General features: G+C 44.0%; 1 protein-coding gene across 1 annotated transcript in view; it reads right to left on the bottom strand.

Annotated features, from left to right (window-relative positions):
* The window catches only part of CC2D2A (coiled-coil and C2 domain containing 2A), an 82,947-nt gene that overhangs the window by 26,725 nt on the left and 41,491 nt on the right, over positions 1-14,731 (bottom strand). The window contains exons 15-20 of the mRNA XM_012812874.2: positions 11,611-11,767; positions 8,271-8,418; positions 7,185-7,323; positions 5,380-5,583; positions 2,643-2,735; positions 1,693-1,784 (exon numbers count right to left, since the gene is read on the bottom strand). Of these exons, the coding sequence (XP_012668328.1) occupies positions 1,693-1,784; positions 2,643-2,735; positions 5,380-5,583; positions 7,185-7,323; positions 8,271-8,418; positions 11,611-11,767 (833 nt within the window). The remainder of the gene's footprint in view (positions 1-1,692; positions 1,785-2,642; positions 2,736-5,379; positions 5,584-7,184; positions 7,324-8,270; positions 8,419-11,610; positions 11,768-14,731) is intronic.

Genomic DNA, 14,731 nt, shown 5'->3' with positions numbered 1-14,731 from the left:
CTGTAGAGCAGCCACGGGCTGTGTGCTTGTGGCTCTCTGCTTTTCTGTAGAGCAGCCATGGGCTGTGGTGCTTGTGGCTCTCTGCTTCCCTGTAGAGCCGGCCACGGGCTGTGATGCTTGTGGCTCTCTGCTGCCCTGTAGAGCATCAGAGCTGGCTGCGGCTTCTTGCCTGGAGCAGCTCTTTGCAAGAGGCGCCTACAGCTGCGAGGAGGCTGTGCAGCCCTCATCCAGGTGCCCTGATGGCTCCAATGAGAATCCCACGGCGTTTCCAGGAGCTACTGTTCTGTCTGTTCTCCAGGGTCTTGTCCAGAATAGCTGTCATTAATGGGCACCCTCCATGTGTGAAGAAGAGTGTGAGCTGGGTACTTTCTATATATTTCTAATCTTTACAAATATAACACTTGCCCCATTTCTCAGATAAAGAAACTGGAAGCTCACAGAGGTGTAATGGTTTGCAGAAAGCTCGTTATAGGAGGAGGGGAGCTCAGGTTAACCCTCGGGTCACTCTGACTACAGAACCCATGTTTTTAATCACTCTGTCAGGACACCCACCTATCCCAAAGTTGAGGGCCTCCCAAACGTTGCCAGGAGTCCTAAAGTGACAAAGCTTCTTCCTCCCTGCCCTGGAGGTAACACCCCCTGTGAGACTCGGAGGCCTCCACAACAGTCGCTGAGGGAGCCCCCTGTCCACTGGGACCATTAAGCACAGGAACATCTTAGTTTAAAGCCAAGAACAAACGGAAATTAAAAGAAGAAAGAACATACCCCGAGCCTTCAGAACTTAATGCAGAAAGTAAAGCAGAAAAACAAAAAAAAGGAAAAGAAAAGAAAAAACAGCATGAAAAACCATCATCTAAGAGTCATTTTCATGACTGTGAGAATATTCAATGACAGGACGCTGGGCCTGGGGTGGAGCTGGCTCTGCAGGGATTTGTGTGTGTGCCGCCCCCCTCCCTCTACATGCTGAGGGAGGGGAAGCCAGAGGAAGGGGCCGCCGTGGGGGGCACAGCTTTTGGTCTCCTTTTCACCTTGATGGTGGAGAGATAGCACGTGCATAGAAAAAGCCTTTTCAGGAGACCCAGAGACTTCATCACACAAAGAGCTCATGAACTTAACGGACCACATAGGACCAAATAGGAAGCTGCCTTTCACCTTCTATGCATCTATCCCTAGTTGAAGCCAATGAGGATTATTCCAAATAATAGAGTCGATTTCCAGCTTCCATGTAAATACCCACATTTCCCTGTGGCCCTTCACCTCCTCACATGCACAGACCAGCTCTCTGCCCCCCAGCAGCAGTGCTGGAACCAGTTCCTCTTCCCTCCTCCCAGCCAGCTCCACTGCCAGGTGACAGGAGGGTCTGGGCAAGTCTGGCACCAGAAGGCCAGGAAAGCAGGGGAGGGGGATGCTCCAGGCTTAGTTAGTTCCACCTGGGGTGGGACGAGGGCAAAGGCTGGTGAAGCTGCGTGGCAGTAGGGGGGGTGGCAGGAGCTAGGAGAGGCTCTAGGGTGACGTGTCCTAAGGAAATCCCTTTACTAGTGCCATCAGCAGATTTAGCAGGTTTCCAGCACGTTCTGGGCCCAGACGCATCATGCAATAAAAAAAATCGTACATGATGCTTTTCATCTACTAGAACAAATGACATTTTCCTAATAAGAAATGATAATAAGGGCTCCACTGGATTATTTTTACCTGATATTGGGAACTTCTTCTTCCACTATCAAATCAGCAAGAAGGAAATGTTGTTTTGCAATTAAGAAACGGTTTATCACTGATTCTCTAACCTGGGGAAAGAAATCAGCTTTATTTAAAATAATGTTATTATTTAACCTTCATAGTCCATGCCCATATCTTTGCCCTAATGTCAACTTTACTTTTCTTTAAAGCTCTGGTCTTCTTTTGCTATCAATTTTTTTTTCCTTTTTTTACCAACATCTCCCTAAAGGCTCCAGTTGTTCTTGTTGTTGGATCTGGAAAAGTTCCTGGCACATAAAGTAGTAAGATTTTGCTGAATTAATAAATTAGCAGTTGCAAAAAATAGGACCAGTGTCAAAATACACACAATTAAGAACTAATGCTTAAGGCCTTCCCCTCTTCAGAATGATTCACTTTCTAATTTAAATAGAGGGCCTCTTACATGTCACAAATCACATTTTTTTATATGTCTGCCAGAAGATAGATAAACTGGATGGGGAAAAAAATGCATTATAGTCACTATCCCATTTCTTACAAGATTAAGTTCATTGACATAAGGAAGGAGGGAAATAAAAGAAGAAAAGAAGGAAAAAGGGCAGACTTCAGTGTTTTTTTCTGATTACAAAGGTAAATATTGCAATATAATATAAAATTCAAATGGAAACATTCAAATGTTAGGAAAAAACGTGACTGAGAAATTGAGTTGCTTGTAATTATACCTCATTTAAGATAACCCTTGATAATAAACTTGGATATATCTCAGTGGTTTCATGTAAAAAGGTGAAGGTAGTTGTCAATTATGCACTCGCATTTATGAGAAAGTTGAGTCTAGAAAGCATAAGTGACTCACCTAAACTCACAGGAATACTCACCAGGTAGAAAACTGCCCCCCTTACCACGTGGCCTCGTTTCTTTCTGAGACGACAGTTTTAAATGAGTTTTCTTACCTGCTGGAGGTATTTGGCCACGATGGCCCTGTGGGTGTCCGTGTGCTCCTTGGTTTCAATTATATTTCTGTCTCGTAACCGTTTCTCATAGTCCTAAAATTAAGAGGAGTTAATAATTTTATGCTTGTCTTAAGATTAGATAATTATCACTTGTGACTTAAATTTTTAACTGTGGTTCTAAACCTTTCTGCCACCTTCTTCCTAACTTTTGATTCCGAATTGATTTTTGGTGCAGTAGTATCAGTCAATCAACTGAGCTGCCTTAGTAACAGAAGAGAATTCTGCACAGTAGTTACAAGTGAAAATGTCCATGGAGGAGGAAATAAGTTGTAGTATAAGAAACTAAATTCCGAAGCCAGGCACAGTGGCTCACACCTGTAATCTGAGAACTCTGGGATGCCAAGGTAGGAGGATCCCTTGAGCTCAGTAGTTCAAGGCCAACCTATGTTAAGAGTGAGACCCCATCTCTAGTGAAAACAGGAAAACTAGCTGGGCATTATGAGCCTGTAGTCCAACTACATGAGAGGCTGAGACATGAGAATCACTTGAACCTAGAGTTAGAGGTTGCAGTGAGTGAGGCTGATGCCATGGCACTCTAGGCTGAGACTCTCTTAAAAAAGAAAGCTAAACTCATCCAGACAACTTAGCCAAACCCCTGCTTAAGTTTTGCCTTTTCTATTTTAAGTAAAGCAATTACAAAAATCATGAAGCTCCAGTTGCAACATTAGCATGATCACGCAACATCCGGCTGCAGCTGACCTGCCACCCACTTGGAGGAGGGGAAGGTAGTCTTGGCTTTGTTGTCTCTGGCCTCACCCTTCCTCTGTCAATAAAACTACATGTGTGGCCAGGGAGCTGCCCGGTTCCCCTTTATGCCACTCTCTGGTTACAGCTGAGTGTCCTGCAGTGGCACCTAACCCAGGTGTGGTGACAAGAGCTTTCTCCCAAGATTTCTGAGTTTGAGACAACCCTGCTGGCTGAAGCTACTCAGTATGACCCTGGATGATGCTGGGACCATGTGGCCACATCTGCAAAGGAGGAGAGTGAAGCCACCACACGGACAAAGGCCCAGCAGCACGGGGAGCACAGGGGCACTGCTGCCGTCCACAGGTTCTGAGATATTTAACCCTATTTGGAGATTTCATCATCCAGTAAACTCCTCTTGGAGCCTGAAGTAGTTCCAAATTGGGTTTTAATCCCTGTGATCACAAATCCAAGCTAACACGGGTAGTGTCTGCATGAAAAATCCGAGTGGCACGCATGCTCATTTCTGATGGCTCTCCATACCTCAACGACACAGGCTGGTCTGTCTGGCTCCCCCAGGCCTGCCCCATCTCCACCCGTCTCCGCAAAGGCTCTTCCACCTCACACCTGCCCAATCCAGCTGCCCTTCTCTTGAGTCCTTGTCCCTGCTGCTGCCCTGGACGAGGATGGCTGCCCAGCCTGGTTCCTTCACTTCCTTCCTCCCTACCCACCTCAAGGCTGTTCAAATCCTATCTCTCCAGTTTCCCCTGAGCATTTGACCACCATCTACATGGTGCTTAGCAAATATTTACTGCATAAAAATGGGATTGAATTGCTGACCAAAGTAGGACTAATTGGCCATATTAACCCTTAGGATATTTTCATTTCAACCCTGCAATTCTAATTGTAGGTGGTTTAACCAACTGACTCAGAATCCTGGTAATTGGTAGTTTACATGTTATTATGCTGTGGCAAAGAGATTATTTAAAAGTTGAATTTAAGAAGTTTGGAGAACACTCAGGGATCTAAAAATTGACCTGCCATTGGATCCTGCAATTCCTCTACTAGGAGTATATCCAAAAGGCCAAAAATCACTTTGCAAAAAATATCTTTGCACCAGATTATTCATTGCAGCTCAATTTGTAATAGCCAAGTCATGGAAGAAGCCCAAGTGCCCACTGGCCCATGAATGGATTAATAAATTGTGGTATGTGTACACCATGGAATACTATGCAGCCTTAAAACAGATGGAGACTTTACCTCTTTTATGTTTACATGGAGGGACCTGGAACATATTATCCTGAATAAAATGTCTCAAGAATGGAGGAAAAAGTATCCAATGTACTCAGTACTTCCATGAAACCAACTTATATTTACTCACACTTTCTTATGAAAGATAGAACACAACTATAGTCCAGGATGAAGGAGAGAAATGGAGTGGGCAGGGAGGGGAGGGGGGAGGTTTGATGGAGGGTAAAAGGCGGGACCACACCTATGGAGCATATTGCAAGGGTACAAGTCAAATTTGTCAAATGCAGAACATAATTGTCTTAACACAATAATCAAGTAAATGAGACGAAAGCTCTGTTGATTGGTTTGATGTAACCACATCAGATTGTATAAAAAAATCAACACACTGTACCCCACATATGCATAAATGTATTCATGATCTATGTGTATATGACTTAATTTTTTAAAAAAGGAAGAAATAATGGAAAGGTCATACATAAACATGCCAGTTGCACACAATAGTGCTTGTCTGTCATCTCAGCAACCCAGGAGGCTGAGGTGGGAGGATCATCTGATCCCCGGAGTTTGAGACCAGCCTGGGCAACACATCAAGCCCTCGTCTCCCACACGCAGAAAGTGCTACAGAAGAGAAACCGATCTTGCTGCTGAGAACATAGCAACAGCGAATACACATATAAAAATATAACTGATGGCATAGCAAATATTTTACTATTTTATTAACCCCTCCGAGGCAGTTTCTTACCTGGAATACCTTTTCCAAAATTTCTCGGTCATACACTGGAACTTGCTTATAATTTCGGAATTCTGGCACCTGTTGGCTTCTAAGACAAAGAAGCCTGAACCGTTTGGATCTATTCAATTCTTCATCCGAAACAAAGTTAAATTCCTGCTGCAGCTGTTCCAGTCGAAAGAAGTCAGGGACGTAGGATTCACCACTGGTAGCAACCTGTAAAAAAAAAGAAAATACAAAACTCCAGGCAAATCTCATCCAAAGGAACCTGGTGCTGAGTTTAACAGAAGCTCAGGTGTTGAGGTGAGTGATGGGGAGAGGCTGTCAGTACAGAGGAACCTTCACTTGCTCACCTGCTGCTCACCTGCTGCTCACCTGCTGCTATACAGCCTGGTTCCTAACAGGCCATGGGCCAGTACCAGTCATAGCCCCGGGGCTGGGGACCGCAAGACTAGACCACACACTTTAGGCCAGTGGTTCTCAACCTGTGGGTCAAGACTCCTTTTTAACAACAAAAATACATTGCAGCATAGGAAGGTTGAGAACCACTGCTTTAGGTGGTATGGCCTGTTCTTCCTAATATTTCTGTTATCCACATTAAGAAGAATCATGTTGGGACACTGGGCCTGGTGGTTCACACTGGCCTATAATCCTAGCATTTTGGGAGGCCAAGGCAGATGGATAGCTTGAGATCACGAGTTGGAGACCAGCCTGAGCAAGAGCAAGACAAAGACCCCATCTCTACTAAAAAATAAAATAAAATAAAGAGAAAAATTAGCCAGGCATGGTGGCACATGCCTGTAGTCCCAGTTACTCAGGAAGCTGAGGCAGGAAGATTGCTTGAAGCCAAGAGTCTGAGTTTGCCGTGAGCTGGACTGAGGCCACTGCACTCTAGCCTGGGCAACAGAGAGAAACTCTGTCTTAAAACCTCCCCAAAAGATGAAAAAGGAAGCATATGTTGGAAGGAGGATTGATAAAGACAAAAATCAGAATAAATGAAAGCTTGTTTTCAGACTTAGAAAGACCAGAAGTGAAATGAAAATTTTCATACTGCTTCTAATTATCTTACTGATAAACTCACACTGATAACCACCAACATAAGAATGTGTGGTCGTGGCCAGCCTCTGGATCCTCTGCTTGCTTGTTATGTTTTAGTGAGAATTATGAAGTTGAAAATGAAACCAACTGGTATCATCACACCAAGGAAAAAATAATGTGCTAACTAATGTTCCATTTTATTTACAAATTCACTGAGGAAAGAATGCTGAACGTAATGGTAGACACAGGCAATGTGTCTGATAAGTACTTATGCAAAACCTAGATGATAAATAATCATCAACAAAAACACAAACAAAACAAGGATTTCTTAAAATGCCCCATTAGTATTTGAAGGGTGACAAAAAGAGAAAGTGTGCTGAACCCAGACCAACTCAATGCGTTGTGTGCCCTAGAGCAAGTAACGCAGCTCTGAACTCAGCTTCCTCTCTGCAGATGGGGAATCAAACCTTGGTTTGCAGTACAAGTAGCAACAACAATAATGGCAGCTAATAATTCCTGTGTGTGGCCCGTGTCTGGCTGGGTGTTAATTGGAGTATCTCATTGCTTCAGCAGCAGACCAGGAGGGTGGCACAAGGCTTAAGTGCATTGGGCGCTTGCCTCGGCAATGGTAAGCTGCCATTCTACCCAGCACTCATGTTCATAACCAGTGCCGTCTAGGAGAACGCAGCGTAAAAGAAAATGTGTGTAAAGGGCTGAGCTGTTTCCATTATCCCCCGCCAAGTCGGGCAGCGCTGTGAGTGCCTCGTGCCACACATTACCGAGATCAGCTGCATCAAAGGGCCGTTGTTGGGGTCATTCGGGTCAAGCCTGGACTCTGCTGCCCACTTGGCCAACTTTTTCATGTCTGTCAGTCCCGATGTGCCGATTGACGAGATGGCATCTGCTTTCTTCAGAGCGCTGAAAGAAACACAGTTGACTCCGTGAGTCTGACGACCACGGAGTTTGCAGCAGGGCCACAAAATCCCAGGGACAGCATCACTTAAGGAAGTCAGGATCCTCCAGGAGGGACAATCTTAAAGAGGACTTTTGCCACTTTTCTTTACTTGACAATTGCTATCAGGAAAGACGGATTGAAGGATTGCGAATACAAGCTAGTCCTGCACCTCAGCCTGGTGCATGCAGGGGAGGGGCTGGCCTGGGCTAAACTGAGGCCCGAGTGCTTTGTTCTGAGCTGAGCCCTAAGGATCTCACAGTCGAGGAGGAGGCAGGAGAACAGGGACTCTCATGTGTAGAAGGTTCTACACCACTCATCGTTAGCAACGAACCTTACTGAGCGCCAAACGTATACAGCAAGAACGCTGTGCAGCTCCCCATCTGTGAAACTGGGGAGAGTGTCTCACAGAGTCATTGTGCTAAACCTGGCCCTGAGCAATACTCAATATAGGTTAGGCTATTAATACATGTTTTAATTTTTACCTTAAGAACAATACAAAGCCCTTGAAAACATCAGAGAATACAACATTGCAGGCTTTCTAGCCCTCGGAGATATATATATATATATATATACACACACACACATATATATATATTTTTTTTTTTTTTTTTAAGAGACAGAGTCTCACTTTGTCACCCTCACTAGAGTGCTATGGCGTCATAGCTCACAGCAACCTCCAGCTCTTGGACTTAGGCGATTCTCTTGCCTCAGCCTCTCGAGTAGCTGGGACTATAGGCGCCTGCCACAATGCGCAGCTATTTTCTGTTGCAGTTTGGCCAGAGCTGGGTTTGAACCCACCACCCTTGGTATATGGGGCCAGTGCCACTGAGCCACAGGCACCACCCCTCCCTTGGATATTTTTAACGCTAACACTGACATTGCTCATCAGTCTGCTCTGGCCGCATATTACCTCCGAAATCCAATGTTCTGCTGCGACAGTGGAGGAATTAAAGGTATCCCATTTTCTCCAACAGCCCATGCCACACTGTGAGACACTTTCCCTGAGGTCATCAAAGTTAGTTGGTTGCTGCCATCAGCTTCAAATGAGAAGGGCACTCCTGGAGGAACATCAGATTAAACAGGATGCTGTTCAGAAAGAGGGACTGAGCCCAGGCCGGCAAGAAAGCAGATAGTAGACAAAAGAACTTGGGGTGGGTGGAGTGGTGGGGACGGAACGCAGAATTCAAGCCAGTGTCACTGGATTTCTCCAGATGACGATGCTGAGAGTCAGCACTCAGCTCTGTGTCTGACAGCAAAGTGTCTGACACCGTGATGCACTCTGAAGCGGGTCCACCTGCGTGCATATTGTGGCTCTGCCACTTTGCAGCTGTGTGACCTTGGAGAAATGACTTAACGTCTCTGAGCCTTAGTTTTCATGCATAAATTAGGGATAGTAAGAGCCCATCCTTCATAGAATTATTCTGGAGACAGTTGTTTATTGATTCATTCAGGATACTTGAGTTTCCACTTCATGCCAGGAACTACTTCAGACACTGAAGATAACAGTAAAGAAATGAAATTGTTAAGAATCCCTATTCTCAAAAAACAACTCTGTAAGTTGACCACCCAGAGGGGATTGTAACAAACTGATCGGTATGCAGAGGTGGTCAACATAAGGCATTAGGCCTGCTGTACTTATATGTACATGTGGCGCATGTCAGTCTATGAAAATTAGGTCAGCTTAAGGATGGCGTCAATGTAGGGTGGTGGTCAACTATGGAGGTTCTACTGTAAGTAAAGAATCCCTACTCTAATGGAGTTTATATTTGAGTAAGGGAGAGAGATAATAGAAAAAATAAGAGAAATACTTTTTTTCCCCTTTTTTATTGAATGGTAACTATGTACATTAATGCACTTCCGGGGTACAGTGTGGTGTTTTCACACACAGTAAAAGAAATACTTAGTGTGTTAGAGAGTGATGAGTGCTAAGAAGAAAAAGTAGGAGAAAGCATAGAAAATTTGTGCTTTGTGGGGTGAGAAGGAGATGAACTTTTAGATGGGGTGGGTAAAGAACATACGCTGGGGAGAAGAAGCCCTTTTTAATACACGGTGCTGGGAAAATCGGATAGCCACAGCAGAAGCATGAAACAGGACCCTTGTCTTTTGGTATATACAAAAATTATTTCGAGATAGATAAAAACTTTAATGTAAGGCATGAAACAAATGTAGGAACAGCTCTTTTTTTTGAGACAGAGCCTCAAGCTGTCACCCTGGATAGAGTGCTGTGGCATCACAGCTCACAACAACCTCCAACTCTTGGGCTTAAGTGATTTTCTTGCCTCTGCCTCCCAAGTAGCTGAGACTACAAGCACCTGCCACAGTGTGCAGTGATTTTTTGGTTGTAGTTGTCATTGTTGTTTGGCAGGTCCAGGCTGGATTTGAACCCGTCAGCTCTGATGTATGTGGCTGGTGCCTTAGCTGCTTGAGCTATAGGCACCGAGCCAGGAACAGCTCTTATAGACATTGGTCTTGGCAAAGAATTTATGGCTACACTCCAAAGGCAATTGCAGCAACAGCAAAAATAAATATATGGGACTTGATTAAGTTAAAAAGCTTCTGCACAGCAATGGAAGTGATCAACAGAGTATACAGACAGCCTACAGAGTGGGAGAAAGTATCCACAAACTATCCATACAACAAGGGGCTAATATTCAGAATCGACAGAGAACTCAAATCAACAAGAAAAAAAATCAATCAATTCCATTAAAAAGTGGGCAAAAGACATAAACAGAAGCTTTTTAAAAGAAGATAGATAGGCTCGGTGCCTGTGACTCAGCGGCTAGGACGTGGGCCACATTATACCTGAGCTGGCAGGTTTGAATCCATCCCAGGCCTGCCAAACACCAATGACAACTACAACCAAAAAATAGCTGGGTGTTGTGGCAAGGGCCTATAGTCCCACCTGCTTGGGAAGCTGAGGCAGGAGAATCAGAGAATCGCTTAAGCCCAAGAGTTTGAGGCTGCTGATGCCAGAGCACTCTACCGAGGGTCACATAGTGAGATTCTGTCTAAAAAAAAAAAAAGAAGAAGCAAACATCACTGTCACTAACTGTCAGAGAAATGCAAATTAAACTGCACTGAGATATCACTTTACCCCTGTTCGAATGGTCTTATTAAAAAGGTGGAAAACAATAGATGTTGGCTGGCTTCGATGTAAAGAGAAAGAAACACTTATTCTGTGCTGATGAGACTGCAAACCAATACAACTACTGCAGAAAACAGAATGGAGATGTCTCCAAGAACTAAGAGTGACCTACTGTTAGATCCAGCAATCCCAGTAGTGGGTATCTACCCAGAGGAGAAGCAATCATTGTATCAAAGATACCTGCACATGGGTCTTTACTGCAGAACAATTACAACGGCAAAGAATTGGAGTCAAAGCAAGTGCCCATCAATTCACGAGTGGATTAACAAAATGTGTTGTGTATAATACATACCGTGGAATGCTACTTAGCTATAAAAAGGAATAATGTTTTTTGGAGCAATTTGGATGGAAACAGAGACCGTTATCCTAAATGAAGTTATATCAAGAACGGAAAAACAAACACCACGTGTACTCCCTAATAATTTGTAACTAATTGCTTGGCACACATGGGTGCAGAAAGAAGTAAAAACCATCTGAAATCAAGAAGTGGGTTAGGGGGTGGAGGTGAGGGGTAGAAATCCTACCTAACAGGTACAATGAACGGTAGTCGGGTGACGGGCACACTTACAGCCCTGACGAAAGCATTAGAAAGCTCTCCATGTAAGAAAAACATTTGTACCACCTTAATATTTAGAAATAAAATGAAAAAAAAAAAAAACATGGAAGACAGAGTGAGAAAATCCACTATTTTAAATCATAGGTGGGAGAATATTAATGAAAAATCTCCCTATTATAATTTATTTCAAACTTTCCAGACTTATAAATAACACTGTGATATACTTTTTTTATGCAGAAAGCTGTCTCTTCATTTCAAACTATATTCTTAGGAAAAATGTCTAGACTTGGAACAAAAGCCACCAAAGGGCCTTTTAAAGGTCCCCAGTTCACACCATCAAACCGGGCACTGTATAGCTGCATAGTTATAAGCACCGGCAATGTATAAAAAAATGACTTGGCAAAAAAATGTGAATCATAATTGTCTTAACTTGAATTTATGATAACAAGGTTATAATTATCTGGTTGTCTGGGAAGTAAAAGAAAAAGATAGGTAAGACAAATTCAAATCTGGCAGTGACAGTGTGAGCCCCTCAGTAATGTTCCGTACCACTTCCAACTCCCTCATGGTCCAGGGTCACATGCTGGTTACTGCTGAACTCCACTTCCTCAAAGGGAGCCCTCCCCGTGATGACGGTGGTCTCCGGAATAGGCAGAAACACTTCGGCTAGCAAGGCGGGACTGCCGTGTCCAACCATTTCATAGACCTGAAAACCAGAGAAGAGAAACAGCCATCAAAACACCGACTGAATCTGCTCACTCTCAGATAATCATTCTGCACTGGTAACGTTTTTGCTGGTCACTATTCCTGCCCAGAGGGCCCATGTCGGGGTGAAAAGTTGAGTTGTGTTACTGTGGTCCCCAGGAACACCAGCCTACACTCTGTCGGTGGCCCAGTTGTTGATACCATTTTCTTGTTCAACCTAATCTCCTAGGTGAAGAGGTTGATCAAAGTTGTAGGCCAAGGTAGCTGTTTCTATTCCAAACCAACGTGCAGGCTACTCAGGGGATGGGCCTCCTCCCTCCCCTGGCTCAGGCTGCTTCCAGGGAGCAGCCCGTCAGGTGGGGAGTCCTAGACAATGGGACAGGCTGCTAGAAGGTTCAGCATCTGCTCCAGCCTCCAGTCAGCAGGAGAAGCTCCATACCCCAGGAACATTCCAGAGTGCCATGTTTAATCTACTCCTTGGGAGATCTCTCAAATTCTTCCCTTCCAGAACTTGTTTTACTTGTTAGCTACTGAAACCCCAGCCAGCTTTGTCCCTGACCTTCCCCCCAGGCGAGCACCACAGTACCACCAGCAGCTCTGATACGGATTGCTGTGGTGCTTCTTGTTGCAATACCACCACCACAAGGCCAGGGCAACACAGACTAAGAACGTATAATCCAACCTCGGAGGGACCCTCTGCTCCCTTTGTCCTCCGTGTTCTTGGCTCATCTCACTTTGCAGTAAGATGACAAAATATTCCCCAGTTCTGCCGGCTGCTTCCCTGTGCTGTTTTCTTTTTTCCTATGAGATTTCTCTGACTGGCACACATTTCTCTAAAAGTACTGATTTTACTACTTTTATTTCTACTAATTAATCTTCATAGTTTTCTCCATATGCAGCAGAGGCCCCTCTCATTGCGCTGACACCAGTTGAAGCTCTCAGCTTTCACAGTATGGACCTTCAGGGCTGAATAATTCTTCACCAGCATCCCTAGCCTCTACCCCCTAGAGGTGCCAGTAGCTGCCCACCAGTTTAGACAGTGAAACACCTGTCCAGACATCGTCAAAGCTGCCCTAGCGTGCAAAGCTTGGGAAGCACTTTTCTAAGCAAAATGAGCATGTGTACGTGTGTTTGAATGTGGAATGTTAATGAAGAAAGTAGACGCCAAACGTAATTTGATTTACATTCAGCTGTTCAAAAATTCTGCTCTTGGGTAAAGCAAAGCAGCAGAGAATTCAGAATCGCAATGAAATTAACTGCTGTAAAATCAGGGCTGTTTAAGGAATGATTATTACTTTCCCTGCACGTGGAATGTTGTTTGCTTTAACTCAAGAATCTGGTGTGAATTTACCGGCTAACAGTGTTTAGAAGGGTGTAGATCAGATAAACTTTAGGTACTTAGCAGAATTAAACTGAGATAGATAAAAAATGTATTCCATCCTGAAGTAAGTGTATACTGCTTTGTTTGAAGTCATGTTTCTCTGATTTAAAGCAGTCAGTTTCATCTCTGACTCTTGGGAGTGTTGGGTCCTGTACAAGTGGCTGTTCTTTAATCTCAGCTGCTTGGACTGCTGTTTACCAGGCCTGGTCGATGGCCCCACTGCCAGTCAGAGTTGCCTGAAGCTTTTCTACTCTCATGTGCACAGACTCCCCTCCTTCACTTTCTGAAAAGGCCGAGAGCATCTGATGTGAGTGCCCTTTGCAGCCCTGCCCTCCCCACGTGCCCCAGCGTCCTGTGGGATCTGATCCCTCCTCTCTCCACTCCCCCAACTTTCCTTTTTTCCAAAGACATCAATCTTTTCTCATAGCTGAAAAACATGCTTGAATCAACCACACCCTAAAGTAATCCATCCTCTCTTTAATCCTCGTTCCATTTCTTTCCTTCTTTCTGCCAAGCTGCTTCTTGATCTCTGGGTTCTCTCCTTTGGAACCCAGTCATCAGGTCCTCACTTTTCCCCCGAGTCAGGGACCACGTCCAGTTCATCTTCCTGTTTGCCCTGGTGCCTCACCCAGTACACGCTCAGTATACCCTTGCTGGATGTACAAGCCATGGATGGTTGCAGCACAGTGAGGTGGTTAAGAGAAAGGGTCTATCCCTGGGCTCTGCTCCTCTGCCTGTGTGACCACAGGATCATCACTTAACTTCTCTACACATCTCCTTCTGAATGACATGAATGATAATTGTGAAGATTGAATGAGTTTATCCATGAAAAAGGTTGACAGTGGCACCTGGCATATTATAATTGTTCAGTAACTGTTATCTTATACCAGACACTATTAGTAAATATTAGCATAGTATTTTTCTCATGCCAGAAATATAGAAGCTCAATAGGAATTCATAAGGAAAAATAATAATGCTGAAAAATGTAAAAGCCAGCCATTTGATAACTGATCAAATCACATATCACAGTGTTATACCATTGTGATATGTGATTTGATCAGTTATCAAATCCTTTCACCTTGGTTAATGGAGTCACCCTTAATTTGTAATTAAAAACAAACAAACAAAACTGTTTACATGATCCAGTTCTTAGGGCCAAGCTAATTGCCTATGAGTGTATTCTTGGTAGTAAAAGAGAAAACTTTGCTTTTCTTGTGTAAAAATTCCCTTTCATAGTATTTCAGAGGATTACTCTTGTTTTATTACTTTTTAAAAAATTATTTTGATTATAACATCCACAGCAAGCTAATATTTAAGGCAGTAAACAAGAGATAGTATTAGAGGCTTTGCTTATATTGTATAATAGACTATAGTGAAATAAAATACTGGTGTGGGGCGGAAGGCAGAAGACAGTCTTTCCTTTTAAAGTAATTCAGAAAATTTAGAACTGCCCACAGCAGGAGGGAGGGACTGCCACAGATTGAGGGGTGGTCTGCACTCTCACCAATCAGGGAGGTGGTCTGCATTCTCACCAATAGGAGAGGCGGTTTGTGCGCTCACCAAGCAGGGGAGAGGTCTGCGATC

The sequence above is a fragment of the Otolemur garnettii genome, unplaced genomic scaffold (genome assembly GCF_000181295.1).
Source record: "Otolemur garnettii isolate 467f Iridium unplaced genomic scaffold, OtoGar3 scaffold00228, whole genome shotgun sequence".
Classification (NCBI taxonomy): Eukaryota; Metazoa; Chordata; class Mammalia; order Primates; family Galagidae; genus Otolemur; species Otolemur garnettii.
Note: the sequence above shows the minus strand (reverse complement) of the source record. Positions and strands in the feature narration are given on the sequence as shown.